This window comes from Pan paniscus, chromosome 8 (genome assembly GCF_029289425.2).
Source record: "Pan paniscus chromosome 8, NHGRI_mPanPan1-v2.0_pri, whole genome shotgun sequence".
In the NCBI taxonomy this organism is placed as follows: Eukaryota; Metazoa; Chordata; class Mammalia; order Primates; family Hominidae; genus Pan; species Pan paniscus.
Window position 1 is genome coordinate 128,239,485 of NC_073257.2, and position 19,755 is coordinate 128,259,239.

General features: G+C 33.7%; 1 protein-coding gene across 2 annotated transcripts in view; it reads left to right on the plus strand.

Annotated features, from left to right (window-relative positions):
• CCDC172 (coiled-coil domain containing 172) overlaps positions 1–16,467 on the plus strand; it is a 55,621-nt gene extending 39,154 nt beyond the window's left edge. For both annotated transcript variants that reach the window (XM_055093379.1, XM_055093380.1), the window contains exons 8-9: positions 14,862–14,949; positions 15,762–16,467. In XM_055093379.1, the coding sequence (XP_054949354.1) occupies positions 14,862–14,949; positions 15,762–15,797 (124 nt within the window). In that variant the 3' untranslated portion in view covers positions 15,798–16,467. The remainder of the gene's footprint in view (positions 1–14,861; positions 14,950–15,761) is intronic.
• The last annotated feature ends 3,288 nt before the right edge of the window (positions 16,468–19,755 follow it).

Below are 19,755 nucleotides of genomic sequence, written 5' to 3' on the forward strand. Positions count from 1 at the left end.
AGAACTACTTATTAAACCTCTAGTGTGATTAAGAAAACCAAAAAGGACAAGATTAATAAATTTAACATACAAGATTTAAAATTTCGGCTGGGCGCAGTGAGTCACGTCTATAATCCCAACACTTTGGGAGGCCAAAGCAGGTGGATCACCTGAGGTAAGGAGTTCGAGACTGGCCTGGCCAACATGGTGAAACCCCGCCTCTACTACAAATACAAAAATTAGCTGGGGGTGGATGCCTGTAATCCCAGCTACTCAGCATGCTGAGGCAGGAGAATCTCTTGAACCCAGGAGGCAGAGGTTGCAATGAGCTGAGATCACATCATTGCACTTCAGCCTGGGCAAAAGGAGCGAGACTTGGTCTCAAAAAAAAAAAATAATAATAATAATAATAATAGATTTAAAGTTTCATGTGTCAATAAAAGTCATCAAGATTAAATGGTAAACTGGAATAAAATTATAGTCATTATGATAAACAAAGGATAACAGCTTGTTAAAAAATCAACTGATAAAAATCCATTAGAAAACATTAAATTAGTGGTTCTTTATCCATGCATTTATCAAACATGGATTAAACACCTACTTTGTACCGTACAGTATGCTAGTTGCTGGGGATACCAACATGAGTAAGACAATGTAATTGAGCTATACTGATTATCAATAAAATGTAAATTAAAACCACTAAATATTATTTAGTCTATCAATTTTTGAAAGATCAAATGATCATAATCAAAATTGGCAAGTGTGTGCTGCAGAGATGACTTATACATGGCTGGTGGCAGTATACATGCTTAGATATATTTGGAATGAAATTTAAGACAAACAAATTATTATAAGCATCTTAAAATGTTCATGCCATTTGACCCAATAATTCCATTTATGAGCTGTATTCTAAGGAAGACAATGCTAAGTACAGAAGAAGCTTTATGCTCACAAAGGTGTTCATAGTAATATTATTTATGTTAAAAAAAAAAACTGAAATGCCCTGTTATAAGAAATGATTATGTTAATTGGTGATGTAACCACTAGAATTACTACATATTTATCTTAAATAGTATTAATTGGTATGCAATTAATAGTTAACTGGGGGAAATATATAGAATAGCATTGAGCACACACACAAACACATACACACAAAAGCAAAACTAGGAAGCAAAATTGTATAATCACTTATATGAAAACTAGAGACTGCAATGAAATATACATAAATTTTAACAGCAGTGCATTTGAGCACTAGGACTTTGGGTGAAATCTGTCCTTTCTACTTTAAATAGTAGTGTGTACAATTCTGTAGCTAAAATGAGTATGTTGTTAGTTAAGGGTTTTCTATGTCTCTGAGAGGTAACTGAAAAAAATTTATAATGATGCAGGAAATTATAAAAATACATGGAACATAAGTTTTTCTAAACTAATTAGCAATGTTGGCCTATCATAGTCATTATTTGATGACTCAGAGAAAAGTGACAATAACCAGTGCAAAGTGCCCTTAGTTCAGTGAGTGAGGGAAGTCCTTGACTCCTGTAGGCAATCAGTCTATGCACTGAAGCATGAGATCTACTTACCATTATATTGCTTTGGCTAGCTGCAAATGTATTAATATTCATGCCATTATCATCTGGCCTCTTTTGAAGCTAGCAACAGCAATCTTTTCTTTAAGTTCAGATCTAAATTCTACAGCTTGATTATATGCTAAATAGGGAAGTACTTCCTATAATTTGCTCTGAATGCCCTCCTTAATTTCAGCAGTCTCTCATTCTTATTTTTAGGTAACTAAAAGGGTGAGTGGTCACCACCTAATTCTGATAGGCATGAGAAGTCATACAGAACCTGTAGTCCATTTGAAGTGAAGAGATGGATGAGCACGTGTTGATGGAATGGTGGGAATATCTCTACCATTTTATTTGAAAAATAAATTTATTAAAAAGAAGGCTTATGTACATTTCAATAGCAGCATCCATAGTATATTGTAACTCTCAACTTTCCATTTACTCTTTAAAAATATTTATTGCAAGGGTTTTTATACATGTGTAAATATATGATGCTTAAAATTAGTAACTTATCTTTCCTTATTAAGCATTCCTTTAGATTTCTCATTTACTATTAAATTCCTAAAAGTTCAGACAGAACACAGTGAACTTCCATATACATATGTGCTGCATAATGACATTTCAATCAACAGCATATCACATATCTAAGAGTGGTCCCATAAGATTATAAGACTGCACTTTTTATTCCACCTTTTCTATGTTTAGATACACACATACTTACCATTGTGTTTCAGTTGCCTACAGTATTCAGTACAGTAACATGTGGTACAGGTTTGTAACCTATGATCATCGGCTATACCCTATAGCCTAGGTGTCTGGTGTGCTATCCAATCTAGGTTTGTGTAAGTTCACTCTATGATATTTATACAATGACAAAATCACCTAACTATGCATTTCTCACAATATTTTCCTGTTGTTAAACGATGTATGACTGAATAGGGTATTTCACCATCCACCCTTATTATAAATATTATATTTTTATTCCCTAGTGGTCCTTAAAATAATATATGTAAACTATATGTAATTTCTAAAGTATACTAATATAATGAGCACCTGTGAACTAAATATGAGCTAAATATGAGCTAAAAATGATCATCCATGAAATAAACTAGAATATTACCAATAACTTGCATTAGCTATGGCTTCTCTTTTATTCCATACTCCCTTCATTACCCCAGATATCGTTGATGTCCTATATTGTATTTCATTTTCTTGTGCATGTCGTTCTACAATGTGATTCATTTACTTGTGTATATATAATTTTCTTTATAGTATTATATAACTAACTTTAGTTTACAGCATGCATTTATCATCTAACCTATACATACATGCACAATCTATTGGTTATTTGTATTTGTTTTTGAGTTGTGTAAAAATTATATTATACTATCTGGGATTTGTATTTTATTCAATGTTTTTTCTAAGATTTACCCACGTTGGTGAGTGTAGATGTATGACCATAGCATATTTTTTTCTCTTTTTAATGGACATTTGGTTTGTTTCAAGATTTTGGCATCACCAGCAGTGCTGCTGGTGCACATATGCAAGAGTTGTTCCAGGATAGATGCCTGTTGGAATTGCTGAGTGTAGGGCATGCGAATGTTGAACTTCACAAGATGACGACAGACTATTTTCCAGTGTGATTAAGCCAGTTTATATTCTCATTAGCACATTATGAAATTTCCTGTTGATCTCCATCCTCTTCAATGCTTTTTAAAGACTTTTTAGTTTTTGCCAATCTTGTGGACATAAGATGGTATTTCATGGTCTCTAATGGCCTTGTCCTGACTACGTATATGGTTGAGCATCTTTTGCATCTGTTTATGATCCATGCATTTTTTTCTGTAAAGTAACTCTTATTTTTCTACTAGATTGTTTGAGTAATTTGTCTTTTTCCTATTAATTTCCAGAAGTTTTAAAGTTTTGCTCTTTCAGTAGTTGTGAATTTTGTCTGTTAATGAATTAAAAATATCTTCTCCAATTTTATGGGGTTTTGTTGTTTGCTTTAGGCTGTTCTAGTTGAAGAGTTCCTACTTTTGCTGTGGTTGAAATTTTTAATCATTTTTTATAGTTAGCATTTTTGTTTCTTGGTTAACAATATTCTATTGTATATTTCAAAATAGCCACAAGAGAGGATTTTGAATGTTCTCATGATAAAGTAATGATAAATGTATGAGGTGATGGATATACAAAATACCCTGATTTGACTGTTGCACATTGTATGCATGTATCAAAACATCACACTGTATCCCAAAAATATGTGCAATTATTATGTCATATTAACAAAATTAGAGGCCAGGCGCGGTGGCTTATGCCTGTAATCCCAGCAGTTTGGGAGGCTGACGCGGGCGGATCACAAGGTCAGGGGATCGAGACCATCCTGGCTAACACAGTGAAATCCCATCTCTACTAAAAGTACAAAAAACTTATCTGGGCGTGGTGGCGGGTGTTTGTAGTCCCAGCTACTCGGGAGGCTGAGGCAGGAGAATGGTGTGAACCCAGGAGGCAGAGCTTGCAGCCTGGGCGACAGAGCGAGACTCTGTCTCAAAAAAAAAAAAAAAAAAAAATTAGAAAATTAACAAACAGGAAATTTATCATTGGTACAGTACTATTATCTAACAGTCTATATTAATATTTCCTCTGTTATCTTAATAGTGTTCATTATAGCTACTTTTCTTCTTTCTTTTTCACTTCCTTTCTGTCTCTTTCTTGTCTTCCTTCCCTTCCTCCTCTCTCTCTCCTTCTTATATCTAGGAACCAATTGAGGATTACAAATTATGTTTTCTTCTAAGCTCTTTTATTCAAGAACAATTCCTCTCCTTTCATTAAATTGACACTTTTTCTGAGGTGTCAAGGCTAGTTGTTTTATAGAATGTTCTTCAGTTTGTACTTATTTGTTCCTTTGAGATTATATGCAAGTTAATTTTTTTTGGCAAGAATATTATGTAAGTGATAGTGTGTCTTTTTCAGAGCATTATATCAGGAGGCTCATAATGTCAGTTTGTTTCATTTTTGGTAATGTTAAGTTTGATCCCTTCGTTAAGATTACATCTGCCAGATTTCTCTGGTGAGAAAGTACTATTTTTCCATTGGTAGTACTAAGTAATATACAGGATGACCCTTTGATACCTTGTACATATCCTTTCCCCAATAACCCTTCTCTCAACCGTTTATTGTCCACTAATGATTCCTCCTTGAATCAGTTATTACAATGGTGGCTGCAAAATGGTAATTTCTAATCATGGCATTCTTTATTTATTTATTAATTGGTAAAGTTCTTTTAAAAAGAGGTTTCCTTTTCCCCTCCTTCCCCCACCCTTTTAATTTCTCCTTTTAAAAAAAATTCTCTACGTACTCATGCACCTTTTAAAGTTACATGGGTCATAATCCATTACCGTCATTATTATTTTTGATACCCCAATTTTCCCAAATTTGGCCAGAGGCAATCCCTCTGAAATTGATTTCTGTGTGGGTTTTTAAAAACCACTTTTTTTCTGGTGCAACAAGGTGTTCCAGGCTCTTCTTATACATACCTCCCTCAATCCTGGAACCAATTATTTTTTTCAAGAAGCCCTATTATCTTTGAGTTGGGAATAGTATTTAGAAATTCAGACCACAGTACTAGATGTGCTCATTGCTACTGGATGTCATTGCTTCTAAGCACTTTAAGTGGACACAACTAAAATTACCATTTTTAAATGGTAAATTTACACAATCTCCTCCAACTCAAATCCAAAATGACTGGGTTTTTCTTCTCCTTCCTCCATTCTGTATGTATGTCTTCTTTCTAGTTAAAACTCTGGTTCTCAATTATATCAATGTAATTATTAATATCCTAAATCCTACAAATATCACAAAATAATTTTAGAATTACTAGCCATGTAACCCCACTAACAACAAGCCTACTAAATAAAGTATAAGATTCCTCTATAATTCTTAGTGCCTTACTACACATCCCACTGAGGGTGAATAGACTATTGTGTTCAAAAATCACTTTAATTCTTTTTTATTTTTTCTTATGATTATAAATTTGAAATGCAGTTAGGCTTATTCATTTCCATTTGTGTTTAACTCAAGTGTTCTTTTCGTCTAACTTTAGGGCTCGTTTTCTCAGCTTTATTGATGGAATTTTATTTGATAAATAAGTAAAACATCAATGTAATTGAAGAGTAAAAGTATATAAAAAGATACATCCAGAGGTGTTTCATTCCATTCTCTATCCTACTGCATTTTCACTCACTGCTGTAGGTTACTGTTTTTGCTAGTTTTTGATTCATCCTTCCTGTGTTTCTTTTTCCAGAAATAGACATTTAATTATATATTCTCATATCCCTTTCTCTTTCACAAACGTTAACACACTGTATATAGTCTTTCGTATCTTTCCGTTTTTTATTTAACAATATATCCTGGAATTCATTTTGTAATAGTTAAAAGAGATTATCTTCATTTTTATAGCTATATAATACTTCATTGTAATAGATGTACTACAGTTTATGCAACCAGTCTCATATGAATAGACACTTACATTGTTTCCAGTATTTTGTGATTACAAATAATGCTGCAATAAATAATCTTGTGTATATGTTGTTTTGTATTGATACAGTATCTTACTGGATATGGAGTGGCAGTGTCAAAGGGAAAATGCAAATGTAGTTTTGTTGGATCTTGCCCCATTCTCCTCCATCGAGGTCATACCATTTTGAATTTCCTCTAGCAATGTTTGAGCACAATTTTTTTTCCCCATAATCTTGCCAAAAGAGTTTGTTGTCAAGTTTTTGAAGTTTTGCCAGTGTGATAGATGAGAAACAATATTAATGTGTAGTATATTTGCAACTCTTCATTATGAGTGAATTTGAGTGTTTATGCCTTTAAGAACCATTTGTAAATTGTTTTTTTAACTACCTAACTATGACTTTTTCCCATTTTTCTATCAGGCTTTTGGTCTTTTTTGTCCCTGATTAGAAAATTTATTTATATATTATGGAGATTAATCCTTTATCTGTGACATATGTGGCAAATATTTTCTTATGGTTTGTCACTTATCTTTGAACTTTACTTACGGTGGTTTTTGCTACACAACCTTTTAAACGTAATTGAATTTAATACTCTTTTCTTTTATTGCATTTGTGTTTTGAGCAATAGTTTAAAAGTCTTTACCTGCACCCAGTTTATCGAATAATTTATTGATGCTTTCACTTTGACCTTGTACGGTTTCATTTTTTACATTTAAATCTTTGATCCATTTTGAGGGTATTCTTGTATATGCTGTGTAATATAGATCCAGCTTTAGCTTTGGCAATCCATTTATATCCATTTGCAAATGACTATCCAGTTTTCTCAACACAATTTAATGAAGAGTCTATCTCTTTTTCCCAGTGGTTTGAGGTGTCACCTCTATTATCTACTAGATTTCCATTTATACTTTACTCTGTATGTCTTCTACTGTATCCCACTGTTCTATTTATATGCCAGTACTGCAGTGTTTTAATTATAAAAGATAAATAGTAGGATTTAGTGGTTGGTAGGGCTAGTCACTCCTTTTTTTTTTTCTTTATCAGGGCTTTCCTAAAAAGAAAAAGATTAAAGAGCCTTATTTGAATGTTTATTTTTTTCCATATAAACTTTAGGATCAATTTGCCTAGCATCAAGGAAAAAATTTGTATTTTTATCAGGATCATATTCAATCTGATTTAATGTAGAAATAATTAACATTTTTATGATGTCCTATGAAAGAAAAAGTCATGTTATTATTGATGAAAATGAAGGCTATTTTTGTATGCTAATTTTATATCTTGTCACCTTACTAAATTATTTTATTATTTGAATTTTTTTTTCATTGATATTTTTGAGTTTTCAGTTATATTGTCATATTACCTGAAAATTAAAATAACTTTATTTTGTCTCTCAAACTATTATGCCTCTAATTATTTTCTCTAGACTAATTTTAATGGCTAGTTCTTCCAACTTAATATTAAAAAGTAATAAAGGTAATGGGCATCCTTATTCCTGACCTTAAGGAGATTGACTCTAGTGTTTCCCCAGCAATAATATGCTTACTTTGGGATTGACATATGTATTTTTTTATTGGGTAAAAATAATATGTATTAATTCTGATTTTATTGAAAGTTTTTTAAAAATCAGGGATAAGTTTTAATATTTTAAACACCCTTTCAGCACCTCTGAAGATAATCATATTATTTTTCCCTTGGAAATATTAATATGGTCAATTATATTAATGAATTTCTAATATTTAACCATACATTAATTCCGGGAACAAATCCTAATAGATCTTAGTATATTATTTATTTAATGTGCTATTGGATTCTTTTTACTAATATTTTATTTATAATTTTTGCATTAGTATTCATAGACATATGTATGTGTGTGTATATGTATTCACTATCTTGATCAGGTCTGCTATCAATGTTATGCTTGCTTCAGGAAAAGAAATTCACTGTTTTCCTTATATCTTCATACTTTAGATCAATTTATATAGTTTTTGGATTATCTGGTGTCTCAAAGTATTTTTGCTTTTTGTTCATAATACAGTTTTTAAAAAACTTCATCAGCAAAACAAAACAAAAACTTTCTTCATTTCAGCTATGGTTACTGGGTGAGAAATAGACAAATTTGCAGGGACTATAACATTTAAAGACAAGAAGGAATCAAGAAATGGAAATGAAAAGCACTGGAAAGACAAAAAGAACATCATTAAATCAAAACACTGCAACTGTTTCTACCCAAAAGATAAGAGAGACATTGATTTAAACAAACTTCTTCCACCCTACAGAAGCCATTACTTTCAACTGTGAGGCCTCAGACCTTCTCTCAGTGTTTCCCTACACGGGGAAAGACTTTCACTTTCTGAGGGTCATTTAATCTGTATTTCATCACCCTTAGGCACCCTTTTTCCTTTCTTCTCTCTACCATTGAGTGGTTACTTAACTCTTTCTGCATTGGTGTAGGCTTCAGAGCTGAAGTTAGATGTTTATTTCCCTATTTACATGTAATTTCAAGTTTTGCAAAATCCTCTGTTTCCTTCTTAGCTTGTATACATAACTTATAGATAGTTTTATTTGGTTTTCATATTGAGAGGTCTTTTTTACATTATTTTTCCTTTTGGAAACTTAAACATTTTTAATTAAAAAATTTTGAATTAAAAAAATTTAATTGTTATTTTATAGGAACTTTGACTACTGTCATTGCCTTTTTTAAAACTTACATAGAGAAAATTTACCTTTTAGTATACAGTGAATTGGCAAAAATATTCAGTTATGTAACCACCACTGCAATCAAGATATAGAATACTTTGATGATCCCAGAATGTACGCTCCTGCCTATTTATACTCAGTGCCTGCATTCCAGCCCCAGCCCCTGATCTGTTCTCCTAATTTTGCTTTTTCCAATATGTCGTACAAATGGAATAATATGCTATGTATCCTCTTCGGTCTGGCTTTTTAGATTTACCATAGTGCATTTGAGATTATATTTGTTTATTTGTCAGTAATAATGGTAGAGAATTCTCCAAAAATAATGAAATACTTTAGAGCACAGATACAAGAAGCTCAGAGAGCCCCAAGCAGCATTAAAGAAAAACAAACATCTATACACATCATATTTGAACCTCTGAAAAATAAAGATAAAGAGAAAATCAGGAAGGAAGGCAGAAAGAGAAAAGACACAAAGACATTATATACAAAGGAATGAAGATAATAACTACAGAAGACTTCTCATCAGAAATCATGCAAACCAGAAGACAAGGGAATGACATCCTAAAGAATGAAAGTAACAGCTGCCAGCTCAGAATTGTCAGTGAAAATCCCTTTCACAAATGGAGGCAAATACAGATATTTTTAGACAAACTCAAGTTGATTGAATTTCTTGCAAACGGACTACATTACAGAAAAGGGCTGTATAAGTTTTTCAGAAAGAAGGACTATACCAGATAGAAATTTGGAGCTATGCAAAGAAATAATAAAACTCCAGAAATGGTTCAAATGGGCCAGTCATGGTGGCTAATACCTATAATCCCAGTACTTTGAGAGGCTGAAGTGGGCAGATAGCTTGAGTCCAGGAGTTCAAGCCCTGGAGTTTGAGACTACCCTGGACAACATAGAGAGACCCCATCTCTACTTAAAAATAAATAAATAAATGAAAGATAATGAAGATAAATATAAAATTAGAAATGAAAATGAAGATAAACATAAAGGCCCCTTTTTCACTTTTAATTGATGTAACAAATAAGTGACAAAAGCAAAAAAGTAGGAATATATTTTAGGTTTATAGCATATGTAAAAACAAAAATGTATGATGATGACCGAACAAAAAATGGGAGGGAGAAATTGGAAATAAACTGTTTTGAGTTTCTTATCCTATAAGTGTAGCAAGTGTTATTTTATTTTTCTTTTTTTGAGACACAGTCTCTCTTTGTTGCCCAGACTGGAGTGCAGTGGCACAATCTTGGCTCACTGTAACCTCCGCCTCTGGGGTTCAAGCTGTTCTCATGCCTCAGCCACCCAAGTAGCTGGGATTACAGGCGTGTGCCACCACACCTGGCTAATTTTTGTATTTTTAGTAGAGACGGGGTTTCCCCATGTTGGCCAGGTCGGTCTTGAACTCCTGGCTTCAAGTGATCTGCCCACCTTGGCTTCCCAAAGTGCTGGGATTACAGGCATGAGCCACTGTGGTCCGGCCAAGTAAAGCAGTGTTATATTATTTGAGAGTACACAGTAATAAATTGAAGTCATGTATTAACCCATATGCAAGCATTACAACTTTAAAAAAATACAGTAGTCCCCCTTATTTGCAGTTTCTTTCTGCAGTTCCAGTTACCCACATTCACCCATGGTTCCAAAATATTAAATGAAAAATTTCATAAATAAACAATTCTAAATTGCACACCATTCTGAGTAGCATGATGAACTCCTGTGCAGTTCTGCTCCATTCTTCCCTGGACATAAATCATCCCTTTGTCCAGTGTATCTGCACTATATATGCTACCTGCCTGCTAGTCATTTCGTAGCCATCTGAGTTATCATATCGACTGTTATGCTATCACAGTCTTTGTGGTAACCCTTATTGCACTTAATGATGAGCCCAAGTCACATGAGTAGTGATGCTGGCAATTCATATATGCCAAAAAGAAGGTGTAAAGTGCTTCCTGTAAGTGAAAAGATGAAAGTTTCTGACTTAAGAAGGAAAGGAAAAAAATTGTGTGCTGAGGTTCCTAAGATCTACAGTGCAATAAGATATCTTGAGAGGGAGAGAGAGACCACATTCATATAACTTTTAGTACAGTATATTGTCATAATTGTTCTATTTTATTATTAGGTATTATTGATAATATCTTTCTGTGCCTAATTTATAAATTAAACTTTATCATAGGTATATATATATATAGAAAAAGTCATAGCATATAGAGAGTTCAGTACTGTCTGCAGTTTCAGTTGTCCACTGAGAGTATTGGAGCATGTAGCCCCCATGGATAAATGGGGACTATAGTAAGTATAAGTAATAAGTCAATAGAGGAGATAAAATGTAATTATTTAAAAAGTCCAAAAGCAGGTAGAAAGAGAGGGAAAGAAAAGGGCAAAGCACATATAGAACAAATAGAAAATTATTAGAAAAATCTTATATTTTTAATTCAGCCATATGAATAACTATATTAAATGAAAATGGTCTAAATATGCCAAGTAAAAGACAGATTATTACATTAGATAAAAGAGTAAGACACAAATATATGGTTTCCACAAGAAACTCACTTTAAATGTAAAGATGTAGATACGTTAAAAAGAAAAAAAGAATGGAAAGCAATATCCTGTACTAGCGGTCTGGAAGTTCTAGTTTCTTTATATCCTTATCAACACCTGGTACTGCCTATCTTTCATTTTAGTTATTCTGGTGAATGTTTAATGGTATTTCCTTATGCTTTTCTTTGTATTTCCCTGATTCAGAATGAAATTTAATACCATTTCCTATTTTTATTAGCCATTGGACATTTTATTTTGTGAATAGTCTGTAGTTTTGTAAATAGCCTGGGTGTAAGCTATTGCTTCCTGTCTCTGCTTTTACTTTATAATGGCTTTCCTTGTTAGGTGCTTCATGAATTTTTGCTGCAAACTCATTGTTCTCAATCTATGAGAGGGCGGTGGGTCTAAATTTGTTAAGGTTTCCTTTAGAGAATATTTTCTTTTTATTATTATTATTATACTTTAAGTTCTGGGGTACATGTGCAGAACATGCAGATTTGTTACATAGGTATACACATGCCATGGTGGTTTGCTGCACCCATCAACCCATCATCTACATTAGGTATTTCTCCTAATGCTATCCCTCCCCTAGCCCCCCACCCCCTGACAGGCCCCAGTATGTGATGTTCCCCTCCCTGTGTCCACGTGTTCTCATTGTTCAGTTCCCACTTATAAGTGAGAACATGCAGTGTTTGGTTTTCTGTTCCTGTATTAGTTTGCTGAAAATCATGGTTTCCAGCTTCATCCATGTCCCTGCAAAGAACATGAACTCATCCCACCTGACAAAGGTCTAATATGCAGAATCTACAAAGAACTTAAATTTACAAGAAAAAAACAAACAGCCCCATCAAAAAGTGGGCCAAGGATATGAACAGACACTTCTCAAAAGAAGACATTTATGCAGCCAACAGATATTTAAAAAGCTCATTATCACTGGTCATTAGAGAAATGCAAATCAAAACCACAATGAAATACCATCTCACACCAGTTAGAATGGTGATCATTAAAAAGTCAGGAAACAGATGCTGGAGAGGATGTGGAGAAATAGGAACACTTGTACACTGTTAGTGGGAGTGTAAATTAGTTCAACCATTGTGGAAGACAGTATGGCGATTCCTCAAGGATCTAGAACTAGAAATACCATTTGACTCAGCAATCCCATTACTGGGTATATACCCAAAGGATTATAAATCATTCTGCTCTAAAGACACATGCACACATATGTTTATTGTAGCACTGTTCACAATAGCAAAGACTTGGAACCATCCACAATGCCCATCAATGATGGGCATTTGGATAAAGAAAATGTGGCACATATACACCATGGAATACTATGCAGCCATAGAGAAGATTTTCTTTTGCATCTGCTGGCATCCAGGAAATGCCACTGATCTTACAACTCCTTCAGCTTCCCCTTGAGGGTCAGGGCTCAACAAAAGTTCAAATTGATCCACACTTCTCACTTTGTTGCTGGCCCAGGAGTTGCTTAGGTTTGGGAGAGCAATGTTGTTCCTCATATCTCCCCTCAGGGCAGCTTTAACCTCCTAGCTGCCCAATTCCAGGCTCTAGCCTTCTACCTCTTCAGCCACAGCTCCTAGCTTTTGTTTATGTTTTTCTTTTCAGAAAAAAAGTTAGTCATAATGCCAGAAATGGAAAACTTACTTTTACTATTTTCCACATTAAATACAGGTATAAAATAATTTTTAAAAAATTCCTCAAAGTCTGTGCTGATTTGGCAATAAATTTCCAGAGCACATTTATAATCATCAAACTTGTATGATATTAGTACAATTGTTGGCTCTTTGTTTAAGGTTATTGTTTCTATTGCCTATCTCACCTTGCTTTAAAGGGACCAGAATATACCACCCTGAAATTATACCACATTGTCATAAGGATTATCTTGGCAATTGATACTCGATAGATACAGGAAGAATTCTCTACCCTTTTAGGCTTTATCTGCTTAGAAGTAAGGCATGAGAAGGGTGACGCACTGATTCCAGGGAGAGAGGAGGTACTGTTATCACTGAAGACAGAGCCAATACCAAGATGAGTATGCATAAATAGATTTTAATGAAAATAGCCCTTATCTTCCATTACTACACCCATATACTTCCATGTAGTCTAGTTCCTTAAAGTCTCATAAAAAAGAAAAACCGAAAATACAAAAAAATTCAGTATGGGGTAGGGGGAGAGTGGAGGGATAGCATTAGGAGATATACCTAATGTTAAATGACTAGTTAATGGGTGCAGCACACCAACATGGCACATGTATACATATGTAACAAACCTGCACGTTGTGCACATGTACCCTAAAACTTAAAGTATAATAAAAAAAATCAGTATAAACATTTAATTGGATTTCTCTAGAATCATTTCAAAATTAATTTCTTACAGTCATAGTTCAGAGGAGACTGCCTTATGTTGGTTCAAGGCCCCTTTGATTGGTTGCTATGAATCTCCTATTTTTTGGGAAACTGGCCCATTTTCAAGATAGATTACATGGCACCTAGCTCCAGAAACTCTATTTTGGTTTGATCATTTCAAATGACAGTCTCTCATAAACTTTAACAACTCCAAACCCCCTTTCCTTCATTAAGAGGGTAATAAACCTGAATGTAACCGCTTCAGTTCTAACCAACCTATTTTTTTGTGATTCCCAATGCATGTTAATAAAATGTATGTGCTTTTTCATGTTAAAAAATTCAAAATATTCAAAAACTTAAAGACTTAATTGGAGAAAAGAAACTTAATTGGGGAAAAGAAAGATGTTGCTTTCTCACTCCCAAATTAAGATATATTTTAATTATTTGTGTATATTATAAAGTTATAGTTTACTTTTAGATCAAGAAGAGAGCTCAAGGGTCATTTTTTTTCCTATACTTGAAAGTTTTCAGGTGAGGTTCAGAGAAGCTAAATGTTTTAACTAAGCTTATTCAGTTTGCTGGTGGCCAGGACTAAAACAGAGATGTTAAGACATAGTACTATATATTTTTTATCCACCAGTTCATGTTGCTCTTTTAGTTATGATAAAATTATTAAATGTCAGCTGGGCGTGGTGGCTAACACCTGTAATCCCAGCACTTTGGGAGGTTCAGGCAGGTGAATCACTTGATGTCAGGAGTTTAAGACCAGCCTAGCCAACATGGCAAAACCCCATCTCTACTAAAAACACAGAAATTAGCTGAGTGTGGTGGCAGCCGCCTGTAATCCCAGCTACTTGGGAGGCTGAGGCAGGAGAATCGCTTGAACCCAGGAAGCAGAGGTTGCAGTGAGCCGAGATCACACCACTCTACTCCAGCCTGGATGACAGAGCGAGACTCCATCTCACAAAACAACAACAACAAAAATATTAAATGTCTACTAGTCAGTCTACCTTAATTTCTTTATGAAAAGTTTTACCGCAAAATTTTATATAGTCTTTATGGAATTATAGATAATTAAAATATGCCAATTATTTAGTCTTAACTTGAAATTCTGATTATAGAAGCTACAAACTTGTCCCTCTCTGTGCAGTAATACAATTACAGTTTATTATTAAACTAACAGGTGAAATTTTCTTTTAAAATAGACTTAAAAAAGAATTAGAACTTTATAAGGAAGATGACATGGAAAGTGTTTATGAAGCTCTCCAAACAGAAATAGAATTTTTGGAGTTGGTAAGTTATCATTGATTGTTTAACTTTTGTTCAGCATTATTTTACCTACTGGTAAGGAATGGTTTTACTGGTGTACAAATCACTGAACTAGTGTTTAATCCCTCTGCAAAAAACAAAAAAGCAATAATGAAGATAACTAGGATCAGGATGTAAATCTATGAAGTGTTTTGAGTTCCTAGAGAGTTAGGTGCTACATGAAGCAAATTATATTCAAAGAGAATATGTATGATTTCAAAGTAAGTTTAAAAAAAGCAACTTTAGATCTGACCTCATAACATTTCCTTGACTGAAACTGTTATTAGAGGATTACTGCACTGAAGGAAATTTAACTATCATAATGCCTTAAAAGCTTTTTGTTTTTGATAGGCATAAATTATACTTTTATTATATTTGATCCTAAAACTTTCTTATTGCGTATTTGTATAATCTCAAAAACCTTGAATTCAATTGTTGGAAATGTATTTTCAGATTGTGTAGGAGCACTTTAAATTGCTTTAACCTCTTACTTTGGTTGTTTATAAAATGAACACAGTATTTGCCATACTGTATTTTAGTGAAAGACATGAATAGCTTTAAACTATCTTAAAATGTAGTTTTAATTTGATACATTGCATGTTGTTACATATTTTATGTAAACATTTTCTTGTTCAAAAAATGTTTCAATAAGTTACCTTTGAATTTATGTTTTTTTATAAAAAATATAATTAAGAAATGCCCAGAATTTATTGTCATTAAATTTAGGTACATTTTATGTAATTATTTTATTAAGAATTTACTTTTCCTCATGAGTAATTACTATGTTTTCTTTTCAGACATTGGCACAGAAAGATCTTCAGGAAAGCAAATAACTTACAGAGAATTGATCAGCCATCTGAGATTTGATCAGAATATCTGAGAATCAAATCTTTGTGATAGATATATGAATGGTACCCGTTACAATGGATCCTTGTGGGAAATATGGGGTTTAAAATATTCAAATTGGTATTATCTAGAAATGATGTGTTAGCCCTTTAAGATAATTTTTGTCTTGTTACTCAAACTTTAAGAGTTCTTCTGTGGTTTGATTTTGTTTCTAAAAGAAGGAAAAGGAGAAGAAGTAGATACCGTGTTCCCGGGCTTCTTATATGCCCCTGAACCTCAAGCTGTCCTATTCTTTCTAATCTGTATAATATGGTTTGGATCTGTGTCCATGCCCAAATCTCATGTTGAATTGTGATCCCCACTGTTGGAGGTGGGTCCTGATAGGAGGTGATTGGGTCATGGGGGTGGGTTTCTCATGAATAGCTTAGCACCATTCTTCTTGGTACTGTCCTTGAGTTCTCCTGAGAGCTAGTTGTTTGCTAGTGTATAGCACTTCTCCACTTTGCTCCTGCTGCCACCGTATGAGATGTCTCACTCCCCCTTTGCCTTCAGTCATGATTGGAAACTTCCTGAGGCCTCCCTAGAAGCAGAAGTCACTATGCTTCCTGTACAGCCTGCAGAACTGTGGGACAATTAAACTTGTGTTCTTTATAAATTACCCAGTCTCAGGTATTTCTTCATAGCAATGCGAGAATGGACTGATACACTATACTTTTCATTTTTTGTTGTAGTTTACCTTGGGTCCAATGAAACACACATAGGAAGAAACATTCAGTTTATTGGCCCAGTTGTGTTGGTGCCACTTCCACTAACAAAGGTGCTTGCTTTCATTTTAATTATTCTCTAATCATAAAATGTCTGTTGACAGAGTTCCTCTGAGGACCTTCATCTGTAAAAGTTTTCCTACTTTTCACTGTGTTTCCATGAAGTCTGGGGCACCTGAAGCCATTTTCTGGTTAATGCCAGTGTTGGTTATAATGAAACAAATTATCCACGGGGATATGAATCCCCAGTGGATTATGAGGTACATAATCTCCTTAACAGCCATCAGGATTCATTTTCTCTGGTGACCTGAAACACTGCAACTGAAAACAGTGTAGTTAGGATCGGATCATACTTAGTATTGCTACCAAATTTCCAACATCACTTATCTTTCTGCCGTTACCATTTCTGACTAGACAGAAAGTCTATTGTCTAAAAGTGTGTTGACTGATGTAAGAATAGCTACTCCTGAAGTCATTATATGAAAAAGATACTTGCACATGAATGTTTATAGCAGCACAATTCGCAGTTGCAAAAATGTGGAACCAGCCCAAATGCCCATCAGTCAACAAGTGGATAAAGAAACTATGAAATATATATATGATGGAATACTACTCAGCCTAAAAAGGAATGAATTAATGCCATTCACAGTGACCTGGATGAGATTGGAGAATATTATCCTAAGTGAAGTAACTCAGGAATGGAAAACCAAACATTGTATGCTCTCATTCGTAAGTGGAAGCTAAGCTATGAGGATGCAAAGGCATAAGAGTGACACAGTGGACTTTGGGGACTCAGGGGGAAAGGGTAGGAAGGGGGTGAGGGATAAAAGACTACGAATTGGGTGCAGTGTATACTGCTCAGGTGATGGGTGCACCAAAATCTCACAAACCACCACTAAAGAACTTACTCATGTAACCAAACACCACCTCTTCCCCAATAACCTATGGAAATTAAAAACAAATCACAAATAAAATAAAAATAAAAGTGTATTGCAACAATTCAACAAGGCCCTAGATTGGAGCAGGTTAGGAAGAAAACTTACTTGGGGATATATTTCAAAATACTGAGGGCTAATGTTAGAACCATGCTTTCTTTTGTGGTTGTAGTTGAATTCATTTATCTATTAATGTTAAGGTAGAGTACTTAGGTTTATCTAAATCTCAGAGCAGAGCCTAAGCAAGTCTTATTTCAGAGCAAGTCTTATTTAGACATAGTTTTTTTGTATATGTTAACACCCTTATTTTTCAGAAATTAGCATAGTTGAAACACTCTCCTTCAGGATATATAGCAATTGCCATGTGTTTAAATAATTTGCAATTTTCAAAAGTAATTTCTAATTTTATTTTTTAAATATTTAAATTAGTAATCAATTATTTTTGCTTAGGAAGAAAAAAATGAATGGTGGCAGAGAATTGCAATATATTTTATATGCAAATACAGAGTGGGAAATGGTTATTGGGATTTGTCATGACCTCAGTTCTGTCTTATTTTAGTCTATTTGTCTACCCTGGAGAGTCCTGTGAATCTCTTTTGCTATATATATTTAGTATGCAGAATTTACACATAAAGCTTTTTTCACTTACCAGTAATTTTTGCTCATTATTGGTTTTGTAGCTAAAATATTAATGTGAACTAGAGATCAGCCACCTATTTGAATTACTAACACAATGGCATATATGCAGAATAAACTGCTACCGATACAACCGTTCTTTCACATGTGTGTCATATAGAATATCTAGATTAAATATTCAGTAACAGAATCAGTATTCAAATGGATTGAATTTGAGAATAAAACTGAAGGTTCGGTACTTTTATTATTTTAAAATGCTTAAAATGCATAATTTAAGATTTAAACTCATTTTCATATAATCAAATAATTATTTTAGCACTGCATGATAGAGTAATAGAAAGCGGTATCCATGTGATACCAATCAAAATAACTGAACGATTAGAATCAATGTAATTAAAGGAACAAGTTATCTGAAACAAAGGAAATACAGCAATCAATAGAAATCACAGTGTGTGAAACTAAACTGCACATCAAGATAAAATATTAGGAGTAGATTAAGTCTGTTTTTAGGGTTTTTTTTTTTAAGAATTAGTAAGTCATAAAACTCATAAGTAGGAAAATTAACTGAACTTATCTGGGTAAAAATATGTCTCAGACTGAATTCAGTTACTCTGGAAGTAAGACTTTGGCTATACAGAAAGGCAATTTTTAAACGAATGTCCATTCATTAAGTAAATTCATTAAATTTTCCGTATACTTAGTTATGATCAAAACGCAAACTAACCCAAAGTAACACTGATACTGCTCTGAGGTTTGTGGCTTGCCACCATAGTTCTTTAATGTAACTCAAGTTCTTTGAGAAGCAACTTTCTAACTCTCAGTACTCCACTGAGGATAATATTAAAATGTATAGACAATTTGCTGCGAAATTTTCTGCTGATTAATGGAGCTATTACACTGGGGGAAAAACAGCGACAAAATCATAGGATGTGGAGCATGAACACTGGCCTAGAAATTCCTTTCTTCCTTCCCTGGCCTAATTATTGAAATGGGAGGAAAAGTAAAGAAAAGCTTTAAGGTATCTACAATCAGAATGATTTCTATTCTATCATTGTTTTGTCAATAGTAGTGGTTTGTTTTTTAAAAGAAACAAACAAAAAATTGCCTGCCTGCTTTTTTTTCTTGGAACTTGAAAAACCATGATGAGATTCTGAAAAGGCTAAGGTAAGGTAGAGGTCATTGTATTATAATGAATTGGAATCTAGAAATGCCTTAAAACAGAGTCAATTGGGATTAGTAATTTTTTGTAGGATGGAAATTATGCTGTGAAAAAATCCACGGAGTCCATTACCAGAAGGGCAAGCAGTAATTTAGCTGGGTAGCTGCAGATGGACAGACAGCATGCACTGGACAGGCCCTGTTCAAAGCTCCTGTGGAGGACAAAGTCCCTTTATATTTTATACCAATCAATCATACATAACTGTGTCACACTATAATGAATAAATCATTTATTTGCAGCCTAGGAAACAGTAGCAGTTCAGTGACATGATTAGAAATAAATATGAGACTATCTTAATGCCGGGTGTGTCAGGGTAAGGTGTTCTGTGATTCAAGTATTTATAGTATAAAATTTGAAATTTAAAAGCTGCTTAATGTACTAAAAAGTATTT